The sequence below is a fragment of the Crinia signifera genome, chromosome 2, assembly GCF_055691185.1.
Source record: "Crinia signifera chromosome 2, ASM5569118v1, whole genome shotgun sequence".
NCBI classification, from domain to species: Eukaryota; Metazoa; Chordata; class Amphibia; order Anura; family Myobatrachidae; genus Crinia; species Crinia signifera.
In genome coordinates, this window is record NC_139218.1 from 252,247,350 (window position 1) to 252,262,398 (window position 15,049).

At 43.6% G+C, this 15,049-nt stretch overlaps 1 protein-coding gene across 20 annotated transcripts in view; it reads left to right on the plus strand.

Annotated features, from left to right (window-relative positions):
• ABI3BP (ABI family member 3 binding protein) overlaps positions 1-15,049 on the plus strand; it is a 355,065-nt gene that overhangs the window by 193,193 nt on the left and 146,823 nt on the right. For all 20 annotated transcript variants that reach the window (XM_083174266.1, XM_083174276.1, XM_083174271.1 and 17 more), the window contains exon 9: positions 1,272-1,343. In XM_083174266.1, the coding sequence (XP_083030392.1) occupies positions 1,272-1,343 (72 nt within the window). The remainder of the gene's footprint in view (positions 1-1,271; positions 1,344-15,049) is intronic.

Below are 15,049 nucleotides of genomic sequence, written 5' to 3' on the forward strand. Positions count from 1 at the left end.
TGACTGGACACAGCAAGTCTTTTTAAATCAATAGCAGCTAATTGCATTGTAAATTGCAGTGCCAGGTTAAGCCTTCGGGGGCCCCCTTGCACTTGTCATTACTTGCCGCAAACTGCATAGAAGAATATTACACTGTCAAAACACAAAGTAAAGGCACTATAAACTTGGTCAATGGGTAACTGCAAGGGATATATTTATACTGTGTTTAGCCGCATCCGCGATGTGCGGTGTCGGAATCAAAAGTAGAAATAGACTGTTTCTGTTATCTTGTAACGAGGGCCATGCTGCTCAATGCGCGATTTCACCCCCCTCCCCCTGATGCCGGAACCCTGCGGAATCAAATCATGTGTGCGCGCGATTACACTAGATCACATAGCACAGTGGGTTACACACCTTTGGGCCTGATGTTTGGTCACAGCGAACTTCAAGAGGCACGCATATTCCTTTCTCAGAATACTCTGAGATGGCACAAAAAAATCAGCCACTTGGACTGATTCCGATTTCGAAGCCAAGTAAAAAAGAAAGTAACTTTACACCTTGGCAAAACCATGTTGCACTACAGGTGCAGCTGATTTAATATGTGGACAGAGATTTAGATTAAAGAGGGTGTCCTAACTGAAATATAAACTGCACTATTAAAATAAATCTGTCCAGCATTTGTGGGCTACATGCAAAACAGTATTTACCCTTCATGCAAAACAAAATATATATACAATAGTTACACCCCTTGCATTTACTGCATGGTTTGCCAAGATTCAAAGTTACATTATTTTTTGTTTTGTTTTTTTTCATGCCTTTTTTTTTGTTTGTTTATCGATTTGTTCTGAACTCTGGAATGGAATATTGTAAATTGGCTACCTTTATGAATGTTGACATATAAACAACTTTTTTCAAACTTGCAATTATTTTATAGTTACATAGGAACCGAATCCAGGAATCTGAAATGTTAAGCTAAAAAGGTTGTAAATAGTAAAAAAAAGTAATAAGTCTTTCAGAACAATATGAATAAACCTGGTACAATTATATAGGAACCAAATCCGGAATCTAACATTTAAGCTAAAAGAGTTGTAAATAGAAAAAAAAGATAATTCTATGAATATGTTGTAGTCTTTTAGAACAAAATAAATAAACCTGGTATTTGTAATATACATTTAACGTTCACATGACTAATACTACACAATGTAACTTTTTCGGTGCAATTTGTAATATATTGTGGATTGTATTTTGTGGATTGTAGTTGTGGATTGCAGTATTCATGATTTTGTGTTTAGTTCTCAGGGTAGAAACAAAGAAGCCCAACGTGAGAACCACAACAAGATCGACAACATCTAAACCAAAACCAGGTACTTTTTGTTTAGAATTTGTTCTACTCATTTAGTTGTAGTATTCTATTATTTTAGAAAAAAATTTAAGTATGAAGACAACCTTTGCCAATACTCTGGTCTATGTGGTTTAAAATTTTAAATGAGAAATAATACAAATCATTTTTCAAAATAATCATTGATCTTTAACTACAATCGGGGTACAAGCATTGTTTAGTTTATATAGCCTTTGGACAGTCTATTTTTATTAAATGCAAGGGCCAACCACTGTTACTATGTTTCTGTCCTATTGAGAACCAGAACAATCTGTGGCATTTTCTGTGGAAAAATAAAGTAAAATGTTCTTTTCCGGGTAGGGCAATGATATACTGTATCCCCACTCTCTGTACAACACTGAAAATATTAGATTTATTAGGTCAATGATTTCTTCTTTTTCAATCTTGGAATGATAAGTATTATCTGTACGTTCTTGGGAGCATTCCTAATATTATCCAGCTTTCTGGTGACAACATAGTGAAAATTCTATACTATGAAGCCAGTGATTCATCTCTTCTCTCAGATATGTGTCATTCTGATCTACTCGCATTTATGCAAGTTCATCCCCGTCCCGATGTTTAGGGGACTGCGCATGGTATATTATGCACATGTGCAGCTCCCCTTTGTGAACGGCTTCGATAACTTCCATAGTCGCCGAGCTATTCACAAGGGTCGGGTCGGGCTGGGGACGGACTGCGGTGAGCATTTTATGGGCGTCCCCATGAAAACCCTGGGCATTCCCATGGGTATGCGGGCAGGACGGTGTGTGCCGGGGGCAGACGGCTGATGCAGGATGTCAGCCACCCACCCCGTCTTCATCCCAGCACTCGCAAATAAAAGTCAGTTCCCACTGACTTTTATTTGCACAGCCAGAAGAAATCATTCGATGGTCAACGACAATCAAATGATTTCTCCTGCAGCAGAGACATGCAAAGGGATGTGTCTATGTTACACATCCCCTCCAATGTAAACAAGGGGATTCGGCGGGGGAGGGAGACTTTCGGACGGGGTCACAGGTGCTCGATAAGGTGCGATCTTTGAAGCTTATCGAGTGAACCAGAATCACCCCTTTTAGTCTGTAGATGGTTTAAGAGATATACCCTAAATCCGTTAGTAAGAGTATTGTGTAGGATCTGTGGAATAAGCAATGGCTATAGTCTATCATCTGAGACATATGGTTATAATGCTTTAGTCTCCTGCAAATCCAGTAAAACATTTTTACTCTCTGTGCTCAACCATTGAGAATAATCTACTATCCGGGAGCCAACCAGTGGTGTATTCCACTCTGTGTACAACTAGGTCAGAATTATAGAATTATGTCGTTTCTGTAGACAAATAGTGAGAATATTTTGGAAACCAGGGATAATCAGTGGGGTTATGTGTATTCCAATACATATAAATATATTTGTTCTTCCTTTATATTGTGCCAAAAGGTGCCATACACAGTGTATAGAGATCATATGAACAAAACAAGAACATAAGGACTTTTAGTACAAATCATTCCATGGACAAGGTTTATAAGACTTTTTTAAGTGTTTAGTAGAGGATAGTACAGTGGTAGCCAACCCTAGCCTACGAGAGCTACCAACAGTTCACATGTTCCAGACAACCTAGCTGCTGCACTCATTAACCACTGACACATTTTAAAAGATACACAGGTGGAGCTAATTGGCTCCACCTGTAGGAGATTCTGTGAGGAGACCTGCAAAACATGCACTGTTGGTAGCTCTCGAGGACTAGGGTTGGCTACCCCAGGGATAGTATAAGTGAGGCAAGGGAATTCACGATAAGGAACAGGGCCCTGTTTGAGTTTATAATTTAAAGGGTTGAAGGAGAAATTTAGGGGTGACATTGTAGTTAGAGACCTTTATCATGGAGCGCTAGGGTATAATTAAGATGCAGTGGGGCTGAAAAGCCCCTTTGAAATTTATAAAATTAAAAATTCCACTTTTGATCAATTATACAGACGGTAACAAATAACTTATTACTGTATTATTATTGTTATCATTGTCATCATCATCCTCATGTTTCTATAGAGACACGTGGTTATGCTCCTATTTACAGGAAAGGTAACAGGAGGATTTTCAAGCAGCAGCAACACTGGTTACATTTCTTTTTCAAAAAGAGATCTAAAGTTTATATAAAAATAAAACTAGTCAACTAAAATATGGTTCATAAAACCTTGTAACGCTACTTTGAAGTGCCTACGGTGTGCCCACTGAGACAAAGCCACAGCAGCCTTGTTATAACCATGCAGAGACCAAGGTAAAACTCTGCAAAATATAAGAACTCGTACGACAAAATGTGAACACAACATTGTGAGCTCAGTCATAACACACATGAAATAGCCACATACCAAATAATAAATTGTAATCCTCTTATCTGATCTAAATGATAAGACATTCCAATGGATTTTCCAACAGATTAGTCTTTACTCCGTATATCACTCAAAAAGGGATAAAAATGGAACGCATAGAATAATCATGTTTGATAGGTAATCAGAAGTTCCAATTACATAAGGATCACATCATGTACAATATAAGTACTGTATATGTGCACTTGTCTGACTGAATAACACGGAAAAGCCAACATGCCATTGATAGAGCTGGAACATACAACATCTCTTTGTGGTGCTAGATGGCATCAATCTGAGTTCATGCTTTAACATATAATAGGTACATACTGTATAGGAAATTTCTTATACAACTACAGTACTATTAAATTAAGGCTATTTTTCTGTCCCATGAACTCCTGCGTGTCTCATAAATATAGGATACAGAATTTGAAAGCTGTAAATATGGAGAATAAATGGTATGCAGGTTATAAAGTAATATGACTACTGTAAGAAATAAATATCCTAAAATCAAATTATAGCAGATGTGGATTTAAATTAAACAATATATAAAATACTACTGACATTAAAATTAACATAAGGGGGGAAATATTCTCAATACGAATGCATACAACTGCCAGCAGCCGTATATTTTCCGAAATACGATTTGTAAATAGGGCAGATTTATAATCTGCCCCATTTACGATTTTTTAATTTGCCGATTGTGTATGCATTCGTATTCTGCTGCATTCGTATTCATATTAAGCGGCCATATACTGTATACTGCTGCTAAATAAAAATACATGACGGCAGCCTGCATGGTTCAGTAAGATCCGTGCAGGCTGCAGTGTAAAAATAAATGAAAAAATAAAATAAAAATATGGCATGGGGTCCCCCACATGGGCATAACCAGCAACAGGCTCAAAGAGCCAGTCCTGATTTTAAAAAAATCAGGGAACAAACAAAATAGGGGTTCCCTGTATTTTTTAATACCAGCACGGGGGACAAAACTAATAGGGGTCCTCAGAATTTTGTGAACCAGCACCAGGCCCAAAGCAGGGTAATGCCACAGCCGGTGGGAGACATTTTATGCAAGTCCCCCTGGCCAAAGCATAAACCCCCTGACAGGTCAGCCTGGGCAGGGTTTCAGAATTTACCTGCCCAGACTGAAGCCTTGGGCTGTCCCGGCGCCCATGAATTGGGCACTGGGCTGATGGTAGTATAAAAAGACGAAATTATTGTGTATTGCTGTGGAGCTATGAGTCCCAGCAAGCCTCACCCGCATGCAGAGACTTGGATAACCACAAGTCCCAGCATGCAGGCATTAAAGGGCCCACTGGAACTTGTAGTTCCACAGCAATACAAATAGTAAATTAAACACACTGACACACAAAGTATAACTTTATTACACCCACATCCAGAGGCGTAACTATAGCACCGCAGCCCCCGCGGCCGTGGGGGGGGGGGGCGCTGTGCATGTGTGGGTGCCGGGGGGCTGTGATGCTATAGTTAGCCCCCTCCCATCCGCCCATCTGCTGCCCGCCAATCCACTGCCCGCAGCCTTACCTGACTTCACTGGTCCCGTTCCGGCTCCCTTGCTGGCTTCATTCTTCTGCTAGTGAGACGGACCACAATAAAATGTCCGCCCCATATAGCAGACAGTTCTCTGAAACTGTCTGCTGTATGGGGCGGACATTTTGTGTTGGTCCGTCTCACTAGCAGAAGAATCAAGCCAGCAAGGGAGCCGGGACGGGACCAGCAAGACCGGTAAGGCTGCGGTGGGGGGCGCCCCCCATTAACGGCGGGGGGGCGCCCAATTCATAGTTACGCCACTGCCCACAGCCCATACATACATGTGTGTTTACATCCTGTGGCTCCTACCCATGAATAGCGCTATTGGCCGGAGGAGCCGCATCTTCTCCCCAGTTTGTGTATGGCTTCGGGTTTAGCATTTTCTTTTTTTGCCAAGTCCCCTGGATGCCTACTTGAACCGAAGAGGACCCGATCTACGCCAGAGGACCCTTGTTAGTATGATTTCCCTCCACAGGTACTGCTATATGGATTTCTACAGGACAAGGGGACCGATCTACTATCAAGATAGGTAAGTATGTATTAAAAGAATCAGAATGTAATAAAGTTTTATTGTTCTGGTGTGTGTTTGTGTATTTAGCTATTGGTTCGGCAATGGAACAAAGAGTCCCAGCAAACCCATTAATGGGCTGCATGCTGGGACTTGTTGTTTGCCAAGTCCCAGTATGCGGACCAGGCTTGCTGATACTCATAGCTCCACAGCAGAACTCAATAGTTTATTTACATTTTTTTTTTCCACATTTAATCAGCCCAGTAGCCACCGATCCTGGGCCACCAGGGACAGCCCCAGGTTTCAGTCTGGGCGGGTAAATTCTGGACGTTGGGACCCCTTCATTGTGAGGGTCCACACTTCCCCAGGATCCCTGCCCAGGCTGACTGGTCAAGGGGTTAATGCTTTGGCTTGTATAAAAAGTGCAAAAGTTCTCGGCTGTGGCATTACCCTACTGGCTGGTTGGGCCTGGTGCTGGTGCACAAAATACGGGTGACCCCTATTCATTTTCCACCATATTTTGGGAACCAAGACCGGCCTTTGGGCCTGGTGATGGTTTTAAAGCAATACAGGGAACCCCTATTTTGTTTGTTCTCTGTTTTTTTTAAATCACAACCGGTTCTTTGGTGCAGGTTATGGCTGTTGGGGGGTTACCCCACGCCATTTTTTTTAATTATTTATTTATTTTTCACTTTTTTTGGTACTTGTTTCCTATCTGGGCGCCCGCTACGTTAATTGCGCACCATGCTATTCTCCGTATAAAAATCGGATCGCATCGCATCGGATACCACAAATGCACATACACGATATTGAACGATGCGATGCGATCCGATTTCGTTCCCGCTTTTATGGTTGGCCCATAGGATGGCCCATCTGTAACACTACTGTATTTATTTACCCTTCAAAGCCCTCCCCTTGTCACATCTGCACAGAAACACAGTATTGACGTCAACCCGAAGCGTGGCGAGCGGCGGCGGTACGCGTCCTCCGACTTTTTCATACCCCCACTATCCACGTCGGCGTGGAGTTGAGAATAGAAAGTGTGGCGAGCGCAGCGAGCCACCGAGCCCGAAGCGTGGCGAGCGCAGCGAGGGGACGCGGATACTTCACAGGTATCCGTGTCCCCTCACGGGCTTCACAGGTATCCGCGTCCCCATACCCCCACTATCCACATCGGCGTGGAGTTGAGAATAGAAAGTGTGGCGAGCGCAGCGAGCCACCGAGCCCGAAGCGTGGCGAGCGGACACGGATACTTCACAGGTATCCGTGTCCCCTCGCGGGCTTCACAGGTATCCGCGTCCCCTCGCGGGGCTCGCTGCGCTCGCCACGCTTCGGGCTCGGTGGCTCGCTGCGCTCGCCACACTATTCTATTCTCAACTCCACGATGGCATACGATGCAATGCGATGTTTTACCGATTTTTGACCATTTTTGCTCAAAAATCGTATGCCATCGCATAACATCGTATGCCATATGTAGTGGCATACGATGTCATACGATGCGATACGATGTTTTACCGATTTTTGAGCAAAAATGGTCAAAAATCGGTAAAACATCGTATGGCATCGTATGCCATATGTAGTGGCATACGATGTCATACGATGCGATACGATGTTTTACCGATTTTTGAGCATTTTAGCTCAAAAATCGTATGCGATCGCATCGGATGCCATACGATGGCATGCGATGCGATGGCACCCGATTTTGGACTGAAATGCATCAGAATACATTGAAATGTGTATTAAAGTAGTGAAATGCCCCCAAATGCCATTTTTCATAGTGCACCACCCCCACTATCAACGTCAACCCGAAGCGTGGCGAGCGCAGTGAGCCCGCGAGGGGCGGCGGTACGCTTCCTACGACCTTTTCATACCCCCATTATCCATGTCGGCGTGGAGTTGAGAATAGAATAGTGTGGCGAGCGCACGCGAATACCTTCACAGCTATACGCGTCCCCTCGCGGGCTTCACAGGTATCCGCGTGCGCTCGCCACGCTTGTGGCTCGCTGCGCTCGCCACACTATTCTATTCTCAACTCCACGCCGACGTGGATAGTGGGGGTATGAAAAGGTCATAGGACGCGTACCGCCGCCTCTCACGGGCTCGCTGCGCTCGCCACGCTTCGGGTTGACGTTGATAGTGGGGGTGGTGCACTATGAAAAATGCCATTTGGGGGCATTTCACTACTTTAATACACATTTCAATGCATTCTGATGCATTTCAGCGCAAAATCGGGTGCCATCGCATCGGATGCCATCGTATGGCATCCGATGCGATCGCATACGATTTTTGAGCTAAAATGCTCAAAAATTGGTAAAACATCGTATCGCATCGTATGACATCGTATGGCATCCGATGCGATCACATACGATTTTTGAGCTAAAATGCTCAAAAATTGGTAAAACATCGTATCGCATCGTATGACATCGTATGGCATCCGATGCGATCGCATACGATTTTTGAGCTAAAATGCTCAAAAATTGGTAAAACATCGTATCGCATCGTATGACATCGTATGCCACTACATATGGCATACGATGCCATGCGATGTTTTACCGATTGTTCACCATTTTTGCTCAAAAATCGGTAAAACATCGTATCGCATTGTATGACATCGTATGCCACTACATATGGCATACGATGCCATGCGATGGCATACGATTTTTGAGCAAAAATGCTCAACAATCGGTAAAACATCGCATCGCATCGTATGCCATCGTATGCCACTACATATGGCATACGATGCCATACGATGGGAGCCGTGATACTCCACAAGTACCAGTCATTATTTAAACATAGCTTAGAAGGCATGATCATTTTGCAGTTCTTGTTCCAATGGTCTAGGTTAAATGGTGGGGGGGTGCAGGCCTTCTCTTACTTTGAGGGGCTTTGTTGGTGGTGAATATACTAAATAAAGGCCCAGCAGGGGCAGAAATGCGTTGGTTCACCAGAAGCACATCATGTCCCTCAGACACAAGAGACTGGCGCACCTCTCATATAGGTTATCCCGTATAGAGACTCTGCGGTCACGTAACCTGCATTTGTGAAATGGGCACTAAGCAATCCAAATGAGGGGCATGGGGTGCAGTTCAAAGCTTTATTTATTAACAGTTTCTTATATAGCGCAGCAGATTAGTAGACAGTGGTAAAACAAACTGGGTAACAACAGACAGACTTGGAGGTAGGAGGGCCCTGCTGCAAGCTTACAAGTGCAGGCACCAGTAATAGCATAGCTGTCCCACGAAGTTATTTGTCCAGAAGGGAAGCTATATAATACATACAGATGGGGCCGGGCTCTTCTTTGCTGGCAAATCGCCAGAACGTCACCGCTGGCGATCCGCCAGCAGCCTGACTGAGACGCGCTTGCATCTCAATCTCCGTCGGCGCAACGACGGGAACCCTGTCTGTCTCCGCTTCAGGGAGACGGACAGGGTTAGAAGGGGGTGCGGGCAGGCGGCGGGGACCCCGGGTGACCACCGACAAGCCGGCGGTGAACCGGGGTGAGCGCTGGAAGCGGATGCACGCGTCTCTTGTGCGCGCACGTCCCCTTCTCGCTATACAGATGGCGGCTGGCGGGGATGGCGGCTGGCGTCGCCATCGCCATCCCCTGCAAAGATGAGCCATGCCCCATCTGTAAGTGCCTCAGAGGGTTGTGCATGTAGAATTTAAATATGATAGGCTTGCCTGAAGAGGTGAGTTTTCAGGGAACGCTTGAAAGTTTGGAGGCTAGTGGAGAGTCTTATTGTGCGTGGAAGGGCATGCCATAGGATGGGAGCAGCACAATGAAAGTCCTGTAATAGTGAATGGGAGCTAGTGATCCGTGCAGAAGAGAGACGCAGATCTTGTGCAGAGCGGAGTGGTCAAGATGGGATATTTTGTGATAAGTAAAGAGATATATTCTGGTGCAGTATGGTTAATAGCTTTATATGCGAGTAGAAGTGTTTTATATTGAATGCGGTAAGATACAGGCAACCAATGGAGGGACTGGCAGAGCGGATCAGCAGACGATGAGTGTCTTGCAAGGAAGATCAGCCTAGCAGCCGCATTTAAAATAGATTTCAAAGCTTTCAGCTTTCATTCTTCATTTGTCATACACAAAGCGCACAACCTTGCAGAACTAGCAGAACACTCCACACAAGTGAAGACAAACTCAGTGTACAGACATTTATTAATTATGTTAATATACTAAAGCTTCTAAAAAATTAAGAGGTGATGTTGCCCATAGCAACCTATAAGTTTATGTATATCATTTATTTATTGCATCCTAAAAAATTAAAAATATAATCTGATTGGTTGCTATGGGCTTTAATAAATGTACCCCTAAGTGTCTTTTACCCATGCCTCCCAACTGACCCTATTTCATTGGGATAGTCCTTCTCATCCCAATCTGCGTGTGAACCATTGATGCAGCTCATCCAATCACTATACTGAGTGAGAGAAATAATACATTTGTTATGTATGCTTTATTGTTGGTGCTCTTGTTTATTCTGTCTTGTCTACATTAGGTGTCCAGTCTCGTAGTTAGTGAAGAAGTGATACAAATAAATGATATTAGATTACCAGTGTTATGACAGGTCAGATTGAAAGATACTCATTGTTTACTTAGCACTCGCTGTGAGAAGATAACGCTCAGCTGGAGGATCTCCAAAATGGCCGCATTTCCCTGCTGATATTTGCTAAGCAGCCTCTCCACAGCTGCAATAATTTTGGCAACATATTTAGGTACTTTCTTGTATTATCTGGCTCACTTCATTTTAATAATAGCTCAGTTATTAAATCAAAACCGTCATAGAAGTGATCTACAGTATGATAACTTTCATCAGATGTGCTTATATCATTGTACAAAAATAGATCCTTTTGGTAAAAGGAAATTGTGAGCTGTCTGAAATAAGCAAATATATATCATAACTCAAAAGAAAGGTCTGCAGAAATATCTTTCTATTTAGCAGACATTTGCTTAGCATTATTCAGCAAATTCTGTAAATCCAAATTTGTATGAATTATTACACTCCAGATGAGACTTTTCCTACAGAGAAAATGTTAGCAATACACATTGGGTCCCAATAAAAGGAACATGTTTGGATTAACTACAATTTGCTCATGAACTCCATGACTGCCACACTATAAGTCCTTAGTCAGGGAGACCGGAAAAATAAACAACCCCAGATGATATGTAATAGGACTCTTACTACATTTGGGAGGTTATTCTGGTTGACTTGCAAGGCTGCAAATTTCGCAGCCTTGTGAGTCCACCACACGCCGCCCGCACAGCCACCTGCCCCCTCCTCGCACACCACGATTCCATGCATAGCTGCAATTGGATGTTTAGGCCCACCATCCCACGCCCCAGGCTGCACTTTTGTGTGAGCGTGCCCGGCCGCACATGCGCATGCATGACTGTGCACATGCACAGTGGCTAAAAATTGCACCCCTGCGAGTACAAGGGAGCGAGTAAACTAGAATGGGGTCCTTGGTGTATGTTTCATGTCTCTTAAATGTGCATGTGGCAATCAATCCATTTTCAAACTTGTGGAGTTCATAAAGTCCATTCTTTAATTGGTAGATTCCGGAGACTTCCTTGCCTCCATTAGATCGACAAGATGCTCATCACAACATTGATTTATGCTCATCATCATCATCATTTATCAGATTCTTCACACTGGGACACCACTGTCACTTCACAGTCCCCTTCTCCAGTACTCTTTACCAAAGTGGTGCTGTATTGTTATGGCAACTTTTAGAAAACATGATGATAATGTATGGGCCTCATCTAAATATGCCTTAAATTCATACCAGAAACCCAGAGGCAAATTAGTTGTTGGTGCCCCCTCCTGCTTGCATTCACTACCAACATCCCAGCAGCGCCCAGACTCGCCTCTCCCATTATTAATTACCAATACCCCAGGAGCACAGAGACACACCCGTACTCACATTCACTGCCAACACTCAAGAGGACCCTGATATACACCCAGCCTCAATCCTTCCTTTACTGCCAACACTCCAGCAGCACCCACCCAGACACACACATGCACTTCCCCTGTATTCAATTCCAACACCTCAGGAGATGGAACACCCAGACACACACACCCCTCCCCCTGTGCATTCATTACCAACACAAGAGCAGCACCTATACACACACACACACAATCGTGTGTGTCCCCCCCCCCCCCCTCCCCCTGTTAGAAGATACTATTGGCTGCATGAAAGCTATAGCATAAGCATCACCTAATATTCTTTACTTTGTGGTGTGATTGTGCCTACTTATGGGAGATTGTCATTTTATCATACCTCCCAACATGGCCTATTACAGAAGGGACAAATACTCTGATCCTTGCCCTCACTACTAATTTATATTTGCCCTTGCATTTATTGAGCTAATTAATTGATAAGAATGGTGTTTTACCACATGTGGTAGTTTCAGTCAAAAGGGAATTCCAGTTAGGCCATGGTGGGAGTCAAACCTTCGTCCTTCTGGGTACTTGTGGAGTATCACGGCTCCCATCGCATGCCATCGCATGCCATATGTAGTGGCATGAGATGGCATGCGATGAGATGCGATTTTTACAGTTTTTTAGCTATTTTTAGCAAAAATCGCATGCAATCAAATCGCATGCGATGCGATCGCATGCGGTTTTGCACTGAAATGCATCCAAATGCATGGAAATGTGTTGCAAACATGTTAAATGCCCCCAAATGTCATTTTTCAGAGAGTACCACCCCCACTATCAACGCCAACCCGAAGCGTGGCGAGCGGCGGCGGTACGCGTCCTACGACCTTTTCATACCCCCACTATCCACGTCGGCGTGGAGTTGAGAATAGAAAGTGTGGCGAGCGCAGCGAGCCACCGAGCCCGAAGCAGGGCGAGCGCAGCGGACACCTGTGAAGACCGCGAGGGGACGCGTATACCTGTGAAGGTATCCGCGGGGCTCACTGCGCTCGCCACGCTTCGGGCTCGGTGGCTCGCTGCGCTCGCCACACTTTCTATTCTCAACTCCACGCCGACGTGGATAGTGGGGGTATGAAAAGGTCGTAGGACGCGTACCGCCGCCCCTCGCGGGCTCGCTGCGCTCGCCACGCTTCGGGTTGGCGTTGATAGTGGGGGTGGTACACTCTGAAAATGACATTTGGGGCATTTAACATGTTTGCAACACATTTCCATGCATTTGGATGCATTTCAGTGCAAAATCGGATGCGATCGCATCGCATCACATGCGATTTGATCGCATGCGATGCGATTTTTTTAGCATACGATGCACATCGTGGGAGCCGTGATACTCCACAAGTACCTCCCTTCTGTTCTGAAAGTTTGTGAGGGAGTATTGCTAACATGGTGCCAAAGTGTAATAGCATAGCAGGATTGCAGCATATCAGAGGTTTAACTTCCAACATATGACATTAGGTTTTGGTGAATTATGCCAGTATGGAATTCTTGAGACCTCCGACCTGACTTATTCAATCAGTTGGATTGCAATCTAACTTCTCCATATCAAGTCATCAGATATCTCAAGGACATCTTGTGGATTATGAAGTAACCCAAGAAAAAAAAAGAAAAGATCTTGACATGTTTCTCATAACCATAGAGGATTGTGTGCACGGCGATCAATGCTGGGCAAACTGGCTGACGTTTGGTGATTAATGCTGGAAAACTAGCTAATATGATAGAGATGAATTATAATAGTTTAGTGCCAAAGGAGAATAGGATTTCTAAACAAAAAGGGAAAGAAATATACCTGCACTCGGTTTTACCCATGTTGCGCATGGCACAAGCTGTGTGGAAATATTCCATATAGGTAAAAAAAAACATAGACTTGTACTAGCGGTTCTAACCATAATATATAGATCTGTGTGTACAGTATGTAGCAAATAAAACAGGAGGATTTTTTCATATTTTGATCAAAACATTTAAGCTGTCAATCCACCATCACAGCATAAGGGATGCAAATCTCTAGTCTGGAATATATACTCAGCACGCAAGTAAATATACTCACCTACCAGCTACAGAGGAGAGCATGTATAAACTGCCATGATAGCACTAGGCAAACAAAACAGAAGAAAAATATACCCACGCTTGGTTTTACCCATATTGTTCATGGTACCAGCTGTGTGCCCTGTGTGTATATCAACTAGAGCTGATCCCTGAGGACGGGCTGTGTCACCCGAAACATGTCGGATTGTTAATAAATCACTTTTGCTGCTTACAAATCTGGGTGTGCTGCCTGATAACTACTGTCTACAAAGGACCATTTGGCCCATACTGGAGGGCATTGGGTCAGCAACTATCGTGATCCAAGTGGGAGTGCCGGACACCTTCTGCGAGTATGTGTATGTATATATGTGTGTGTGTGTGTGTGTGTGTGTGTGTGTATATATATATATATATAGTGGGTGGTTGCGGCCTGGCACTCTCCTCCAGCTCAGCAGCTGCCCCGGTGCCTTCAACAGAGATTTGGTAGTTGCAGAAAAAGAAGCGGCACTCGGAGGTCTTTTTTCAAAGTGTATTTGCAAAAAAGAAGTGGCTGACGTTTTTGAGCTTACGCTCCTTTTTCAAAGTGTACAGGTGAGACCAATACACTTTGATAAAAGACTCACTTGTATATATGTTTATGCCTGGGGTGGCTTTCTAATGGTCCCACGACGGAGCCATACAATACATCCATAGAAAGAAGATAGCACTCACCAGGGCTTGTCAGCTTGTATTTCAATCTGCTGTTTTATTCCATCAGCAGGATGCACATAAATACAGATATGTCATGTCGACATTTCGGCCACAGGTCTGTCTTTGATGTGGTCATGAGTAAGGCCACATTCTGTGGCCGAAACGTCGACCTGACTTATCTGTATTTATGTGCATCCTGCTGATGGAATAAAACCGCAGATTGAAATCCAAGCTGATAAGCCCTGGTGAGTGATATCTTCTTTCTATGGAGATATATATATATAAATATATATATATATATATATATTATGTGTATAGAAAAGGAAGATATATATGGCATTAATATTACCATGTGACAAAGAGAAGGCTATATAACAGAATTTGTGAGTGTCATGTTAGAGTGTCACATTCGTACAAAGAAAATCTGCACTCCGTTATGAGGTTTACAGTGACATTCATTTATCGAAAAAATGTAAACGTTATATATAAATGTAACAATTTGAATAATCCTTTGTTCTCTTTTGATATTTCTTGTGCATCTGTTAAATGAGTTACTCTTTGTAAAAGGGCATTAATGATAACAAAAGTCTGCAATTTTTCTTCCACAGAAAATGAGTATGTAACC